This window comes from Leucoraja erinacea, chromosome 8 (genome assembly GCF_028641065.1).
Source record: "Leucoraja erinacea ecotype New England chromosome 8, Leri_hhj_1, whole genome shotgun sequence".
NCBI classification, from domain to species: domain Eukaryota; kingdom Metazoa; phylum Chordata; class Chondrichthyes; order Rajiformes; family Rajidae; genus Leucoraja; species Leucoraja erinaceus.
The window spans coordinates 5,165,487-5,179,459 of record NC_073384.1 but is presented as its reverse complement, the minus strand read 5'-3'; the positions used below and the strand labels follow the sequence as shown (position 1 = coordinate 5,179,459).

Here is a 13,973-nt window from a genome sequence, read left to right as displayed (position 1 = left end):
TTTCCTGCCTCTAGCGTGTCCAAACCGTCAACAATCTTATTTGTTGTACTAGTGAGTTTGAAGGATACTGATGTAGCAGTCAAAGAGGGAATCAGAACTTTATTCCCCAGGGTTGAAATGACAATGACTATAGTGTCTAGCTTTAAGATGAAAAGTAGCAAAGAGACTTGCTGGGCAACTTTGTTACACAGTGCGTGATGCAGGAATGTCATGATGAATTTCTGCACTCGGGTGCAGGAGTGGGCCATTCGGCCCTTCGTGCCAGCACCGCCATTCAATGTGATCATGGCTGATCATCACAATCAGTACCCCGTTCCTGCCTTCTCCCCATATCCCCTGACTCCGCTATCTTTAAGAGCCCTATCTAGCTCTCTCTGTTCCCTCTGTAACCTGGCTTCTAAAAGGTACTGTTTCCTCGCTGTATCTGTAAACTAAAAATCCTCCCATAATCTGGGGTACTGTCCGATTCACCTCTACCCCATTGCGGACATTGGACTTTGTCGCTGGAACTGATGCTCTACAATGCTGACAACTATATTCTGAACTCCGATTCTTCCCCTTTGCTCTACCTATTGTACTTAAGTTTAACTTGAATGTATTTATACGTATTTACTTGATGGTGTTTTATCATTAATGTTTTATTATTATTATTAATGTTTAGTGTTTTCGGAGTCATTCGTAACTGTCACTGTATGTCATGTTGTCACGTGCGGGCGGAGCACCAGGGCAAATTCCTTGTATGTGAATACTTGGCCAATAAACTTACTTACTTACCTATATATAGTATTATCTGACTTGATTGGAGAGCCAATTAACCTACAAACCTGTACGTCTTTGGAGTGTGGGAGGAAATCGAAGATCTCGGGGAAAACCCACGCAGGTCACGGGGAGAACGCACAAACTCCGTACGGACAAGCACCCGTAGTCAGGATCGAACCTGGGTCTCTGGTGCTGTGAGGCAGCAACTCTACCACTGCACCACCATGCCTCCCATTAATGCAGAATGTTGTACCTAAGCGGAGACAACTGCATCATCCATCCCACCACAACCAGAGAGCAGCGCTGAACTACTAACTACCTCTCTGGTCACCCTCGGACTATTCTTGATTGGACTTTGCTGGCTTAACCTTGCACTAAACGTTATTCCCTTATCGTGTATCTGTACACAGTAAATGGCCCGATATTAATCATGTATTATCTTTCTGCTGACTGGTTAGCACGCAACAAAAGCTTTTCACTGTACCTCGGTGCACGTGACAATGGACCAACCTGAATTAGATTATTTTGTGAGAGTTAGTCATAGAGTGATACAGTGTGGAAACAGGCCCTTCGGCCCAACTCGCCCACACCGGCCAACAATGTCCCAGCTACACTAGTCCCACCTGCCAACGCTTGGTCCATATCCCTCCAAACCTGTCCTATCCATGTACCTGTCTAACTGTTTCATAAATGATGGGATAGTCCCAGCCTCAACTACCTCCTCTGGCAGCTTGTTCCATCCACCCACCACCCTTTCGACAATAGACAATAGGTGCAGGAGTAGGCCATTCGGCCCTTCGAGCCAGCACCGCCATTCAATGTGATCATGGCTGATCATCCACAATCAGTACCCCGTTCCTGCCTTCTCCCCATATCCCCTCACTCCGCTATCTTATTCCATAAGTGGAATTCTCTGCCTCCACCGTCCTCTGAGGCAGAGAATTCCACAGACTCACTACTCTCTGTGAGAAAAAGTGTTTCCTCGTCTCCGTTCTAAATGGCTTACTCCTTATTCTTAAAACTGTGGCCCCTGGTTCTGATCTCCCCCAACATCGGGAACATGTTTCCTGCCTCTAGCGTGTCCAAACCCTTAACAATCTTATATGTTTCAATGAGGTACCCTCTCATCCTTCTAAACCCCAGAGTGTACAAGCCCAGCTGTGTGAAAAGGTTACCCCTGGGATTCCTATTAAATCTTTTCCCCTTCACCTTGAACCTATGTCCTCTGGTCCTCGATTCACCTACTCTGGGCAAGAGACTCCGTGCATCGATTCTCCTGATCATTTTGTACACTGTAGAATTTTACAATGAAATTCTCCCATTATTTCAGCCAGGTTTATTTTGTGGATCAGAGACTGGCGGAGAGGTCAAGGGGGCATCACACTGAAGCTCTGGAGGGTTTGATGTGGTGAGGTATCCTGCTGATGTTTGAGTTGACATGAAAGCTGCCCTCAGTGATTTATTGAAGAGCCACAACAGAGCCCGGGCTTCAACCATTCATCAGCTCTGTCAACTACCTTTGATCTTTACTTGATCTTTGAAAAGTTTGATGGCAGCTTGGTGCCAAACAGGAAGCTTTCATGTCCGTTTTAGATGACAAATGTTAATCCGGGAAGAATCCACTGCAGATTAGAGGAAAAAAATAGTCTTTGAATACAACCTACAGTAGTGTATGTATACCAGGCTATTAGATTAGCAACTCCCACCATCACTAATTTGTTCACTAGATACAGGAGTTGAGGCTATGTTTTAAAGTTACTCTGGCAGTTGTCAATTCATTTCCCCATCAATAATAATTACTGAATTAGAGAAAATTATAACATCCTTTCCAATCATGTCATGCACATGTAACAGTTCCAAAAAAACTTTTAAAAGAAATTATTAAATCTCGATCTGTCAGCTTCACTTGCCTATGAGGAGATTTACTAGAATGTTGCCTGGGTTTCAGCACCTAATTTACAGAACAAGATTCTGAGGAAGGACATTCTTGCCATGGAGGGAGTACAGAGGAGGTTCACCAGACTGATTCCTGGGATGTCAGGACTTCCATACGAAGAAAGACTGGATAGACTCGGCTTGTACTCGCTAGAATTTAGAAGATTGAGGGGGGATCTTATAGAAACGTACAAAATTCTTAAGGGGTTGGACAGGCTAGATGCAGGAAGATTGTTCCCGATGTTGGGGATGTCCAGGACAAGGGGTCACAGTTTAAGGGTAAGGGGGAAATCTTTTAGAACCGAGATGAGTAAAACATTTTTCACACAGAGAGTGGTGAATCTCTGGAATTCTCTGCCACAGAAGGTAGTTGAGGCCAGTTCATTGGCTATATTTAAGAGGGAGTTAGATGTGGCCCTTGTGGCTAAAGGGATCAGTGGGTATGGAGAGAAGGCAGGTACAGGATATTGAGTTGGATGATCAGCCATGATCATATTGAATGGCGGTGCAAGCTCGAAGGGCCGAATGGCCTACTCCTGCACCTATTTTCTATGTTTCTATTATAGGTCTTTATTCTTTGGAGCACAGAAGGTTAAGGGGGGACTTGATAGAGGTCTTTAAAATGATGAGAGGGATAGACAGAGTTGACATGGATAAGCTTTTTCCATTGAGAGTAGGGAAGATTCAAACAAGAGGACATAATTTGAGAATGAAGGGACAGAATTTTAGGGGTAACATGAGGGGGAACTTCTTTACTCAGAGCGTGGTAGTGGTAGCTGTGTGGAATCGATTTTATCATTTAAAAATAAATTGGATAGGTATATGGACGGGAAAGGAATGGAGGGTTATGGTCTGAGTGCAGGTAGATGGGACTATATGAGAGTAAGTGTTCGGCACGGACTAGAAGGGCCGAGATGGCCTGTTTCCGTGCTGTAATTGTGATATGGTTATATGGTGTGCAGGAAAGGCTAATTCAGAAGATGACGGCAGGGCGGTGCAGCGGTGAAGTTTCTGCCTCACCGCGCCAGAGACCCGGGTTCGATCCTGACTACGGGTACTGTCTGTACGGAGTTCGTACGCTCTCCCCGTAACCATGTGGGTTTTCTCTGAGATCTTCAGTTTCCTCCCACACTCCAAAGGCGTACAGGTTTGTAGGTTAACTTAATTTGTGAATTGTCCCTTATGTGTAGGATAGTAGTGTACGGGGGGATCGCTGGTCGGCGCGGACTCGGTGGGCTGAAGGGCCTGTTTCCGTGCTGTATCTCTAAAGTAGGAATAGGAATAGGAATAGGAATACTTTATGGTCACGTGACTACACACAGTGAGATTCTTTGCTTGTATATACAAGTCTAAAGTCTGTATAATGTCTACAAATCCAAAGTCTAAAGTGCTCTATAAACGATAATTGAATTTTTTTTCTATAACTAATAGCTAATCCAATACCTTGTTCGAATTCAATAACATAGAAAATAGGTGCAGGAGTAGGCCATTCGGCCATTCGAGCCTGCACCGTCATGCAATACGATCATGGCTGATCATCCAACTCAGTATCCTGTACCTGCCTTCTCTCCATACCCCCTGATCCCTCTAACTCCCTCTTAAATATAGCCAATGAACTGGCCTCAACTACCTTCTGTGGCAGAGAATTCCAGAGATTCACCACTCTCTGTGTAAAACAATCATATTAATGATGAATTAAGTTTTTAGATGTTTTTGAAATCTGCATTGATGTCTTCATGAATCTAGTGGTGATGTTTCATTTTCAAGAATTCTGTTGTTTTGTTACCCCGAAATATATCACTGCAGTTTCAGTTTAGTTTATTGTCACGTGTACCGAGGTACAGTGAAAAGCTGTTGTTGCGTGCTAACCAGTCAGCAGAAAGACAACACATTATTACAATCGAGCCATTCACAGTGTACAGATACAGGATAATAGAATAACGTTTAGTGCAAGGTAAAGCCAGTTAAATCCGATCAAAGATAGTCCGAGAGTGAGGTAGATAGTAGTTCAGCACTGCTCTCTGGTTGTGGTAGGATGATTCAGTTGCCTGATAACAGCTGGGAAGAAACTGGAGGTGAACGTTTTCACACTTCAGTACCGTTTGCCTGATGGGAGAGGGGAGAGGAGGGAGCGGCCAGGATGAGACTGGTCCTTGATTATGCTGCTGGCCTTGCCGAGGCAGCGTGAGGTGTATATGGAAATGGAGGCAATGGAAGGGAGGTTGGTTTGTGCGACGGTCTGGGCTGCGTCCACAATTCGCTGCAATTTCTTGTGGTCTTGGATGGAGTTTCCTTGTTGCTGCTCTTTACACTAATCTCGTTCACTTCCTCCTTCACTGGCTGGGTCTGTTCTTAAGTTGTTGTTGAGGGAGTTTTATCATTTCTGCACATTTTCTTCTGTCTGGGTCCAAATTAGTCCCAGCACGTACTCCCGAAACACACATCTTGCCAATTCCCCCCAAAGAAACGTTTCACCTGCCTGTCGTATCTAATCCAAGGTGAGGTCACCTGCTGGCTGTTATTAAATATTATTCTCTAAGCTTTATAGCCCAGAATAATCAATTTGGTGATGCAAAGTTTGTCTGAAGTTCCTCAGAGTTTTGAACTTTTTCAGTGGTTTAAATCAATATCCAAAGAAATTGTTGGACAAAACCATCGCAGTTTAGATTGTCCTGCTCCCACACATGTGGGTTTTCTCTCTATGGCAAGATCAGGAACGCCGTGTTATAGGTTTCAGATGAACAGAAGGAAATATAATATATTTTAGTGCGCAATTTAGTTTTAAAGATACACGCCCTTCGGCCCATCGAGTCCGCACCGACCATCGATCCCCGCACACTAACACTATTCTACACCCACTGGGGACAATTTACAATCTTACCAAGCCAATTAACCTACAAACCTGCGCGCCTTTGGGAAGTGTGGGAGGAAACCAAAGTTCTCGTAGAAAACCCACTAGGTCACAGGGAGAGCGTACAAACTCCGTACAGACAGCACCCTCAGCCAGGATCGAACCCGGGTCTCTGGCACTGCAAGCGCTATAAGGCGCCTGTCCAACTTGGGCGTTATTTGCGCGTCATTTACGTGACATCATTTACGTACGCATGGCGCGTGGTGAGACGTGGTGGCGTAGGCAGTGATGCGCGGTCACGTGCAGCACCCAGGGAAATTGGGATTCACGAAGTCGTGACGCGCAAATGGCGCCCAAGTGGGACAGGCCCTTGAAGCAGCAACTCTACCGCTGCGCCACCGTGCCGCCCCAACTCTGTGGAAAGAACATGCCAGATAGTTTTGGCTCGCTCTCAACTTCAAACCCTTTAGTAGTGAAACGTGAAAACCTGATTTTGGTTCCCGATTAAAGATGCATCATATAAAATGAATGTTATTTTACAGTTTAGAAGGATGAGGGGAGGATCTCATTTTTGTGCCTCAGGATGAATGGATGAACCTTTCGGAAGGAGATGAGGAGGAATCTCTTTAGTCAGAGGGTGATGAATCTGTGGAATTCTTTGCTACAGACGGCTGTGGAGGCCAAGTCGTTGGGTATTTTTAAAGCAGAGATCGACATATCCTTGATTATTAAGGGTGTCAAAGGTTATGTGGAAAAGGCAGCACAATGTGGTTGGGAGGGAACGATAGATCAGCCACAGAAACATAGAAAATAGGTGCAGGAGGAGGCCATTTGGCCCTTCGAGCCAGCACTGACATTCATTGTGATCATGGCTGATCATCCACCATCAGTGACCCATGCCGGCCTCCCCATACCCCTAGATTCCACTAGCTCTCTTTGAAATTAATCCAGTGTATTGGCCTCCATTGCCCTCTGTGGCAGAGAATTCCACACATTCACAACTCTCTGGGTGAAAAAGTTTGTTCTCATCTCAGTTTTAAATGGCCTCCCCTTTATTCTTAGACTGTGGCCCCTGGTTCTGGATTCGCCCAACATTGGGACCATTTTTCCTGCATCCAGCTTGTCCAGTCCTTTTATAATTGTATACGTTTCTGTAAGATGCCCTCTCATCCCTCTAAATTCCAATGAATACAAGCCCAGTCTTTTCTCATATGACAGACCTGGCATCCCGGGGATTAACCTAATGAACCTAGGCTGCACTGCCTCAATAGCAAGGATGTCTATCCGCAAATTAGGAGACCAAAACTGTACACAAATGTCCAGGTGTGGTCTCACCAAGGCCCTGTACAACTGCAGAAGGATCTCTTTGCTCCTATACTCAAATCCTCTCGTTATGAAGGCTAACGTGCCATTAGCTTTCTTCACTGCCTGCTGTACCTGCATGTTTACTTTCAGTGACTGTTGTACAAGGTCACCCAGGTCTCGTTGCACTTCCCTTTTTCCTAATCTGAAACCATTGAGATAATAATCTACCTTCTTATTCTTGCCACAAAATAGATAACCTCACATTTATCTACATTATGCAGCATGTGCCCTTTCACTCAACCTGTCCAAGTCTCCCTGCAACCTCCCAGCATCCTCTTCGTAGTTCACACTGCCACCCACCTTTGTGTCATCTACAAATTTGCAAGTGTTACTTCTAATCCCATCATCTAAAACATTTATATTGTAAATAGTTGTGGCCCCAGCACCGAGCCTTGCGGCACTCCACTCGCCACTGCCTGCAATTCTGACAGGGACCCGTTTATTCCTACTCTTTGTATCCTGTCTGCCAACCAATTCTCTATCCATGTCAATACCCTACCCCCCAATACCATGTGCTCTAATTTTGCCCACTAATCTCCTGTATGGGACCTTATCAAAGGCTTTCTGAAAATCCAGATACACTACATCCACTAGCTGTCCTTCATCCATTTTATTTGTCACAGCCTCAACAAATTCCAGAAGATTAGTCAAGCAGGATTTCCCTTTCATAGATCTATGCTGACTTGGACTAATCATTTTACTGCTATCCGAATGCGCTGTTAGTACTTCTTTAATAATTGACTCCAGCATCTTCCCCACCACCGATGTCAGGCTAACTGGTCTATAATTCCCCGTTTTCTGTCTCATTCCTTTCTTGAAAAGTGGGATAACATTAGCTACCCTCCAATCCACAGGAACTGACCCTGAATCTATAGAACATTGGAAAATGATCACCAATGCGTCCACGATTTCTAGAGCCACCTCCTAAGCCACTGTCTATAGTATCCTGGGATGCAGACCATCAGGCCCTGGGGGTTTATCAGCCTTCAGTCCCATCGGTCTACCCAATACTATTTTGCGCCTAATGCAAATTTATTTTAGTTCTTCTGTCTCCCTAGATCCTCTGTCCTCCAGTACATCTGGGAGATTGTTTCTGTTTTCATTAAGGAAGCCTCAAACAAAGTACCTGCTCAACTTTTCTGCCATTTCCTTGTTCCCCACAATAATTTCACCTATTTCTGCCTTCAAGGGACCCACATTTGTCTTTACTAATCTTTTTCTCTTAACATACCCAAAGAAGCTTTTAATATTCTTCTTTATATTCTTGACCAGTTTACCCTCGTACTTCATCTTTTCACCCCCGTATTGCCCTTTTTGTTACCTTCAGTTGTCCTATGAAACCTTCCCAATCCTCTGGCTTCCCGCTCCTCTTTGCTGTTATACAACTTTTCTTTTAGTTTTATTCTATCCCTAACTTCTCTTGTCAGCCACGATTGCCTTACTCCCCTTAGAATCTTTCTTCCTCCTTGGAATAAAATGATCCTGTATCTTATGGATTATGCCCAGAAATTCCTGCCATTGCTGTTCCACCATCATTCCTGCTAGGATCATTTTGCAGTCGACCTTGGCCAGCTCCTCTCTCATGCCTTCATAGTCCCCTTTGTTCAACTGAAACACTGACACTCCTGATTTAACCTTCTCCCTCTCAAATTGCAGATTAAAACATCATATTATGGTCACTACCTCCTAGCGGTTCCTTTACCTTGAGTTCCCCTATTAAATCTGGTTCATTAGACAACACTAAATTCAGAATTGCTTTCACTCTGGTAGGCTCCAGTACAAGCTGCTTATGATTGAATGGCAGAGCAGACCCGATGGACTGAATGGCCTAATTCTGCTCCTATGTTTTATGAACATAATAACGTTTGTTTCTTTTAGCATGTATATTTACCAGATAATTACTCTTTAATTACTCTGTGGAATTCTCTGCCTCCGAGGGCGGTGGATGGCAGTTTTCTGAATACCTTCAAGAGAGAGCTAGATAGGGCTCTTAAAGATAGCGGAGTCAGGGGATATGGGGAGAAGACAGGAACGGGGTACTGATTGGGGACGATCAGCCATGATCACATTGAATGGCAGTGCTGGCTCAAAGGGCCGAATGGCCACTCCTGCACCTATTGCCTATTGTCTACTTGAGGTAGTGGAATCATGAAATACATGGTACAGGTAACGCTCAAAGAAGCAGACATTTAAACAAGATTTTTATTGTATTTTCTCATATTGATATACAATTTCCTATTAGTTTGAGCACTTCATATCCTAGTCTTGCTAAAATTGCAAATATCCACACACACATCTTTTGCAAGTGAGAGAAATCTGCAAAATTTTATTAAAGCTATATAAAACATGAACAATATTTTGTCTTTGTCAATTTTAAAGCACCAAAGCAAGCTCTTCATTTAGCCCTGACAATCTACGTATAATATAGTGGAATCACTACAGTGCAACACCAATTCTGATCAGATCAAGCTTTACTCGAGATAGTTACATTTAAGACCTATTTTTACCTTTGCCGTAAACTCGATTTAAAATAGCACATTTAAAATCAACGGTAAAATATCAAGTTACAATATATAACGTCTGTCATTTTCCCATTTTCGTAATTTGAGTTTAGGTTCAACATTTTCATTAACTAGTGACAAATCCCCACTAGCTTGTTTTTTCAGTTGGTGAGGGAGTCCTTTGTTGTTTTTTTTATCACGTTTAAGATGAAATAGTACTGGCACTCCAAAGCAGACAGCAAACGACATCAACTTATTTTAAGAAACATCTGAAGGAAGACAAAAATGCTGGAGAAACTCAGCGGGTGAGGCAGCATCTATGGATAGAAGGAATGTGTATATATATATAATCAATGGTATATGGACACACTGATCTGTTCTGTATTATTTATGCCTACAATCTTCTGTTGTGCTGAAGCAAAGCAAGAATTGAATTGTCCTATCTGGGACACATGACAATAAACTCTCTTGAATCTTGAATAGGTTCCCTGAAACGTCACCTATTCCTTTGCACCATAGATGCTGCCTCACCCGCTGAGTTTCTCCAGCATTTTTGTCTACCATCGAATTTTTCCAGCACCTGCAGTTCTTTCTCAACAAACATTTGATGTCAGTCCACATACAGCTTTGAGGCACGTCTGTAATTCAGACTCCTTCAATATAGCGGACCAATAGTCACCAAGTGTTTTGACAAGCTGGTGACAATATCCTTTCAACTGCATATGGGAGAGAATGGCAAATAAAGACTGTCATAGCAATTTGAGGGACTTCTCATGCCATGAAAACAAAGTGCAATCTTACAGACTGTCTTTAACATTGTATCACTAGACTTGCTCACTATGATTGTCCTGGGTCCACACACACAATAAGAGTAAAAACTAGCTCTGGCTTAATACCTCCGATACAATCAACTTCCAGCATTTCAAACTCAAGGGGAAATTATACGGGCTTTGTTCCCAAACCAGGAATTCACTGGCGTTCTGAGTTCCCCCATCAGTTACCAAGAACCGCTGAGAAAATCTGGTTATACGTGAGAGAGATTCACTATTACTATTGGTTGCAGAAGCCTCACCAGAGGTTACAGCCGATTCTCTTAAAGCAAACACTGGATTGCCAAAGGAGAAATGGACATTGGATTACAACATCATTGCTTCACCATTGGCGGTGATAGCAACTCCAAGGCCCTGTCCCACTGTACGAGGTAATTCAAGAGTTCTCCCGAGTTTTCCGCTGATTTGAACTCGGAGAATGTTCCTAGCAGGTCCGTAGGAGTTTGTGGATGTCTCGTAGCGGCTCGTACGAGTAACGGCCGCTACTTGGGAAATCTGGTAAACGCGCGACGTTTTTTTCAACACTGAAAAATGTCCACGAGTAAAAAAATACTTGTGATGAAAAAAATGGCTACTTTTTACTCGTACGAGCCATTACGAGGCGTCCACGAACTCTTGCGGACCCGCTACGGACATTCTCCGAGTTCGAATCAGGGGAAAACTCTGGAGAACTCGTGAATTAACTCGTACAGTGGGACTGGCCCTTAAAGCTCCATAAATATCTTCTTGTTTCCTCCCTCTCTTAATCTCAAAACCGACCCATCTGTTCAGCCTCTGGTCCTTCACCTTGGTATCACCATATGTGGTTCAGTAACATCTGAAGTGCCTGTGGATATTTGAACCACATGCAAAATCGTACACAGATAGTTGTCGCCATAAAACTTCACCCTCGTGTTCACTCGAAGTTGCATAAATAGGTTAAATCAGCAGGATCAAGTGTTTGCACACAATTACAGAAAAAAACAGAGCTTAAATTATAGCAAATATGAAAGAAATACCGTTTTACAATGCATGGTTGAGTCGAGGAAGGGTCTCGACCCAAAACGTCACCCATTCCTTCTCCCCAGAGATGCTGCCTGTCCCGCTGAGTTACTCCAACATTTTGTGTCTATCTCTAGTGGAGTCAATCTGACCTCAGTGTATATCGAATGTCTGTTAATTGTATGCAATTTAAAGTAAAAACAAAAGATCTACAGGCATTGCACCAAGTTTTGTTAAATGTACATTTTCACCACTAATATCTTAAGCATTCACTCACTCTTACATCACCAAATTGTTTGTCAAATTCTTGGTGAATTCATGATCATCCCCGGCATGACAGCACTAACAGCATGGTTAATAGTTTCACGTTTAAATAATTCACTGCGAGGTTTCATACCATACCTGCCACACCGATGCACACGCAATCACATCTTTTATCGGTATCTCCAAAAAATTTAAACTTATACACTGTATATCTGATCAAAACCTCACGTTAACTAACAGCCAAACATTGGTACATGCGTTATTACTAATTAGCCAGGTATCTTTCGCTGTAATCAGCAATGCTGAAATTCACGGACACTTTTGTTAGTTACTAATTCTAGTGCCAAAAAAAAACAAATGTTGCTGGTCTTTTAGACAGCAAATATGGAATGCAATGCACTGACTGAAACTCAAGTCAGCGGGAAAGAAGGGTGTTTTTTGTTTTACATTTATCTTTTTGGGACAATATATATCAATCAGGAAAACTCGCACCAATCTTGTGAATGCTCCAGTTTTAAACTGAAACGGGTGCAGGTCAAAGTAAAGCAGCACTTACTTGCATAATCAGGATATATATATATATATATATATAAAGTACAAAGTGCAATTTTTATTGTGGTACCAAAAAAGATAAAGCTCTCAATACGCTTTCATTGATCACATTTAAAATATAAATAGGCTATAGTTAGGTAGTCCGTCTGAGGCTGTGTACGGTAGCACTATTGGGATGAAACGTTTAGTTCACCGAGGTCCGTAGCCTGCAAACACCACCTTCGATTGCTAACGACTGCCCTGCCACAGCTCCTGGCGGAAGCCTTGAAATATGAGTCTGTGGAACAAAAGACATTCACCGTTAAGATTTCACACCAACAACAAAACTCAAGACGCAAAACAAGTGTCCCTGGTGTGTATAGGATAGAGCAGTGGTTCCCAACCTTTTTTTAGCTCATGGCCCCCTTGCGATCTTTTAATTTTTCTGTGCCCCCCCCCCCCCCCCTGACATTATTAGCGGAAAAAAAGTACTTCAATATTTTAATACCTTCCATAAAAATATCAGTGTCTATTAATTGCACATATATTCTCTTTTATTCTATTCCACAAACATCAAAAATATTTTGTGGGTTCAATGAAACCATTTATAATCATACATTAAAAATATATTTCAACTACATAGATTTAAATTTATTAGAAGTGAAATTTAGGAGGCAACAGGGTGGTAGCTCTGTGGCCCCCTAAATCCCAAAGTTTTTCTGTGGCCCCCTGAAATTTGCCATGGCCCCATATTGGGAACCACTGGGATAGAGTTAGTGTGCGGGGATCGCTGGTCGGCGCGGACTCGATGGGCCGAAGAGTCTGTTTCCGCGCTGTATCACTAAACTAAACATATAGAATCTCACTTTTAACAGTTTCTGAGATTCTGATATTCACAGGCGCTTATAAATAAGGTAGAGTTGATGCCTTCTGTTATCTGATACATCCTGCTGCAGTTAGTCGAACGTGGTCCAATAACTTGCATTGTGGATGTCTCCAAAATGCAGAGTACGACACAGGTCACGCTCGATAAACCTTAAAAATAGCAAGACCTTAAACGCCAATCGATACATGAAGTGACAGGATATAATTGAGAAAAGCATCAACACAGTTTATAGGCTTTAAACATTATTTAACTTGTTACATGATGTGCCTTTCACCATTAACATCTTGATTCTATTTAAATAATTGTTTATTTACAAGCACATCTGCTCAACCAAAGCAAAAGAATTGAGAGGTTTTAATAATCAGACCCATAAAAGTGGAGCAAACACACGCAGTTACATTGGTCGATTCTGTTTTTCCAAATGTTGCAACATCCTCTCCTGATAAAAAAAAAAAACATCTATTGATGCTCCTGAACTCATCATCAGTGATGTAAGCTGGGGTCAACGGGTCTTTCAACATCACCCAGGCGTGGTTGATCAGACCACGACTTGTGTTCAGGTGGCATTTCTGTAGGTCTGAAATCTAATCATTTCAGGAAAGCTTAAAAAAGCAGCAGGATTCAAATTAATATTAATTGTCGAGACCCACAGGTGAAAACTAACATTTTGGGCTCTGTATTTGGGCTCTGCTTAAGGATAAAGGGGAAATCCTTTAAAACCGAGATGAGAAGAACTTTTTCCACAAAGAGAGTGGTGAATTTCTGGAACTCTCTGCCACAGGGGGTAGTTGAGGCCAGTTCATTGGCTATATTTAAGAGGGAGTTAGATGTGGCCCTTGTGGCCAAGGGGATCAGAGGGTATGGAGAGAAGGCAGGTACGGGATACTGAGTTGGATGATCAGCCATGATGAATGTCGGTGCAGGCCCGAAGGGCCGAATAGCCTACTCCTGCACCTAATTTCTATGTTTCTATGTTTCTATGTATTGAAGGTATTTGCCAAGGTATATCTGGAAATGCATGATATAAAGAATTTATTTGAAATGATCAAGTCTGAAGAATTCTGAGTCTG

At 42.8% G+C, this 13,973-nt stretch overlaps 1 protein-coding gene across 7 annotated transcripts in view; it reads right to left on the bottom strand.

Moving 5' to 3' along the window:
- Positions 1-9,094: 9,094 nt before the first annotated feature.
- Positions 9,095-13,973, bottom strand: part of tasp1 (taspase, threonine aspartase, 1) — a 95,615-nt gene continuing 90,736 nt past the window's right edge. For 6 of the 7 annotated variants that reach the window (XM_055638913.1, XM_055638909.1, XM_055638910.1 and 3 more), the window contains one exon: positions 9,095-12,315. In XM_055638913.1, coding sequence (XP_055494888.1) covers positions 12,223-12,315 — 93 coding nt within the window. In that variant the 3' untranslated portion in view covers positions 9,095-12,222. The remainder of the gene's footprint in view (positions 12,316-13,973) is intronic. The other variant, XR_008723814.1, reaches the window with a different exon arrangement.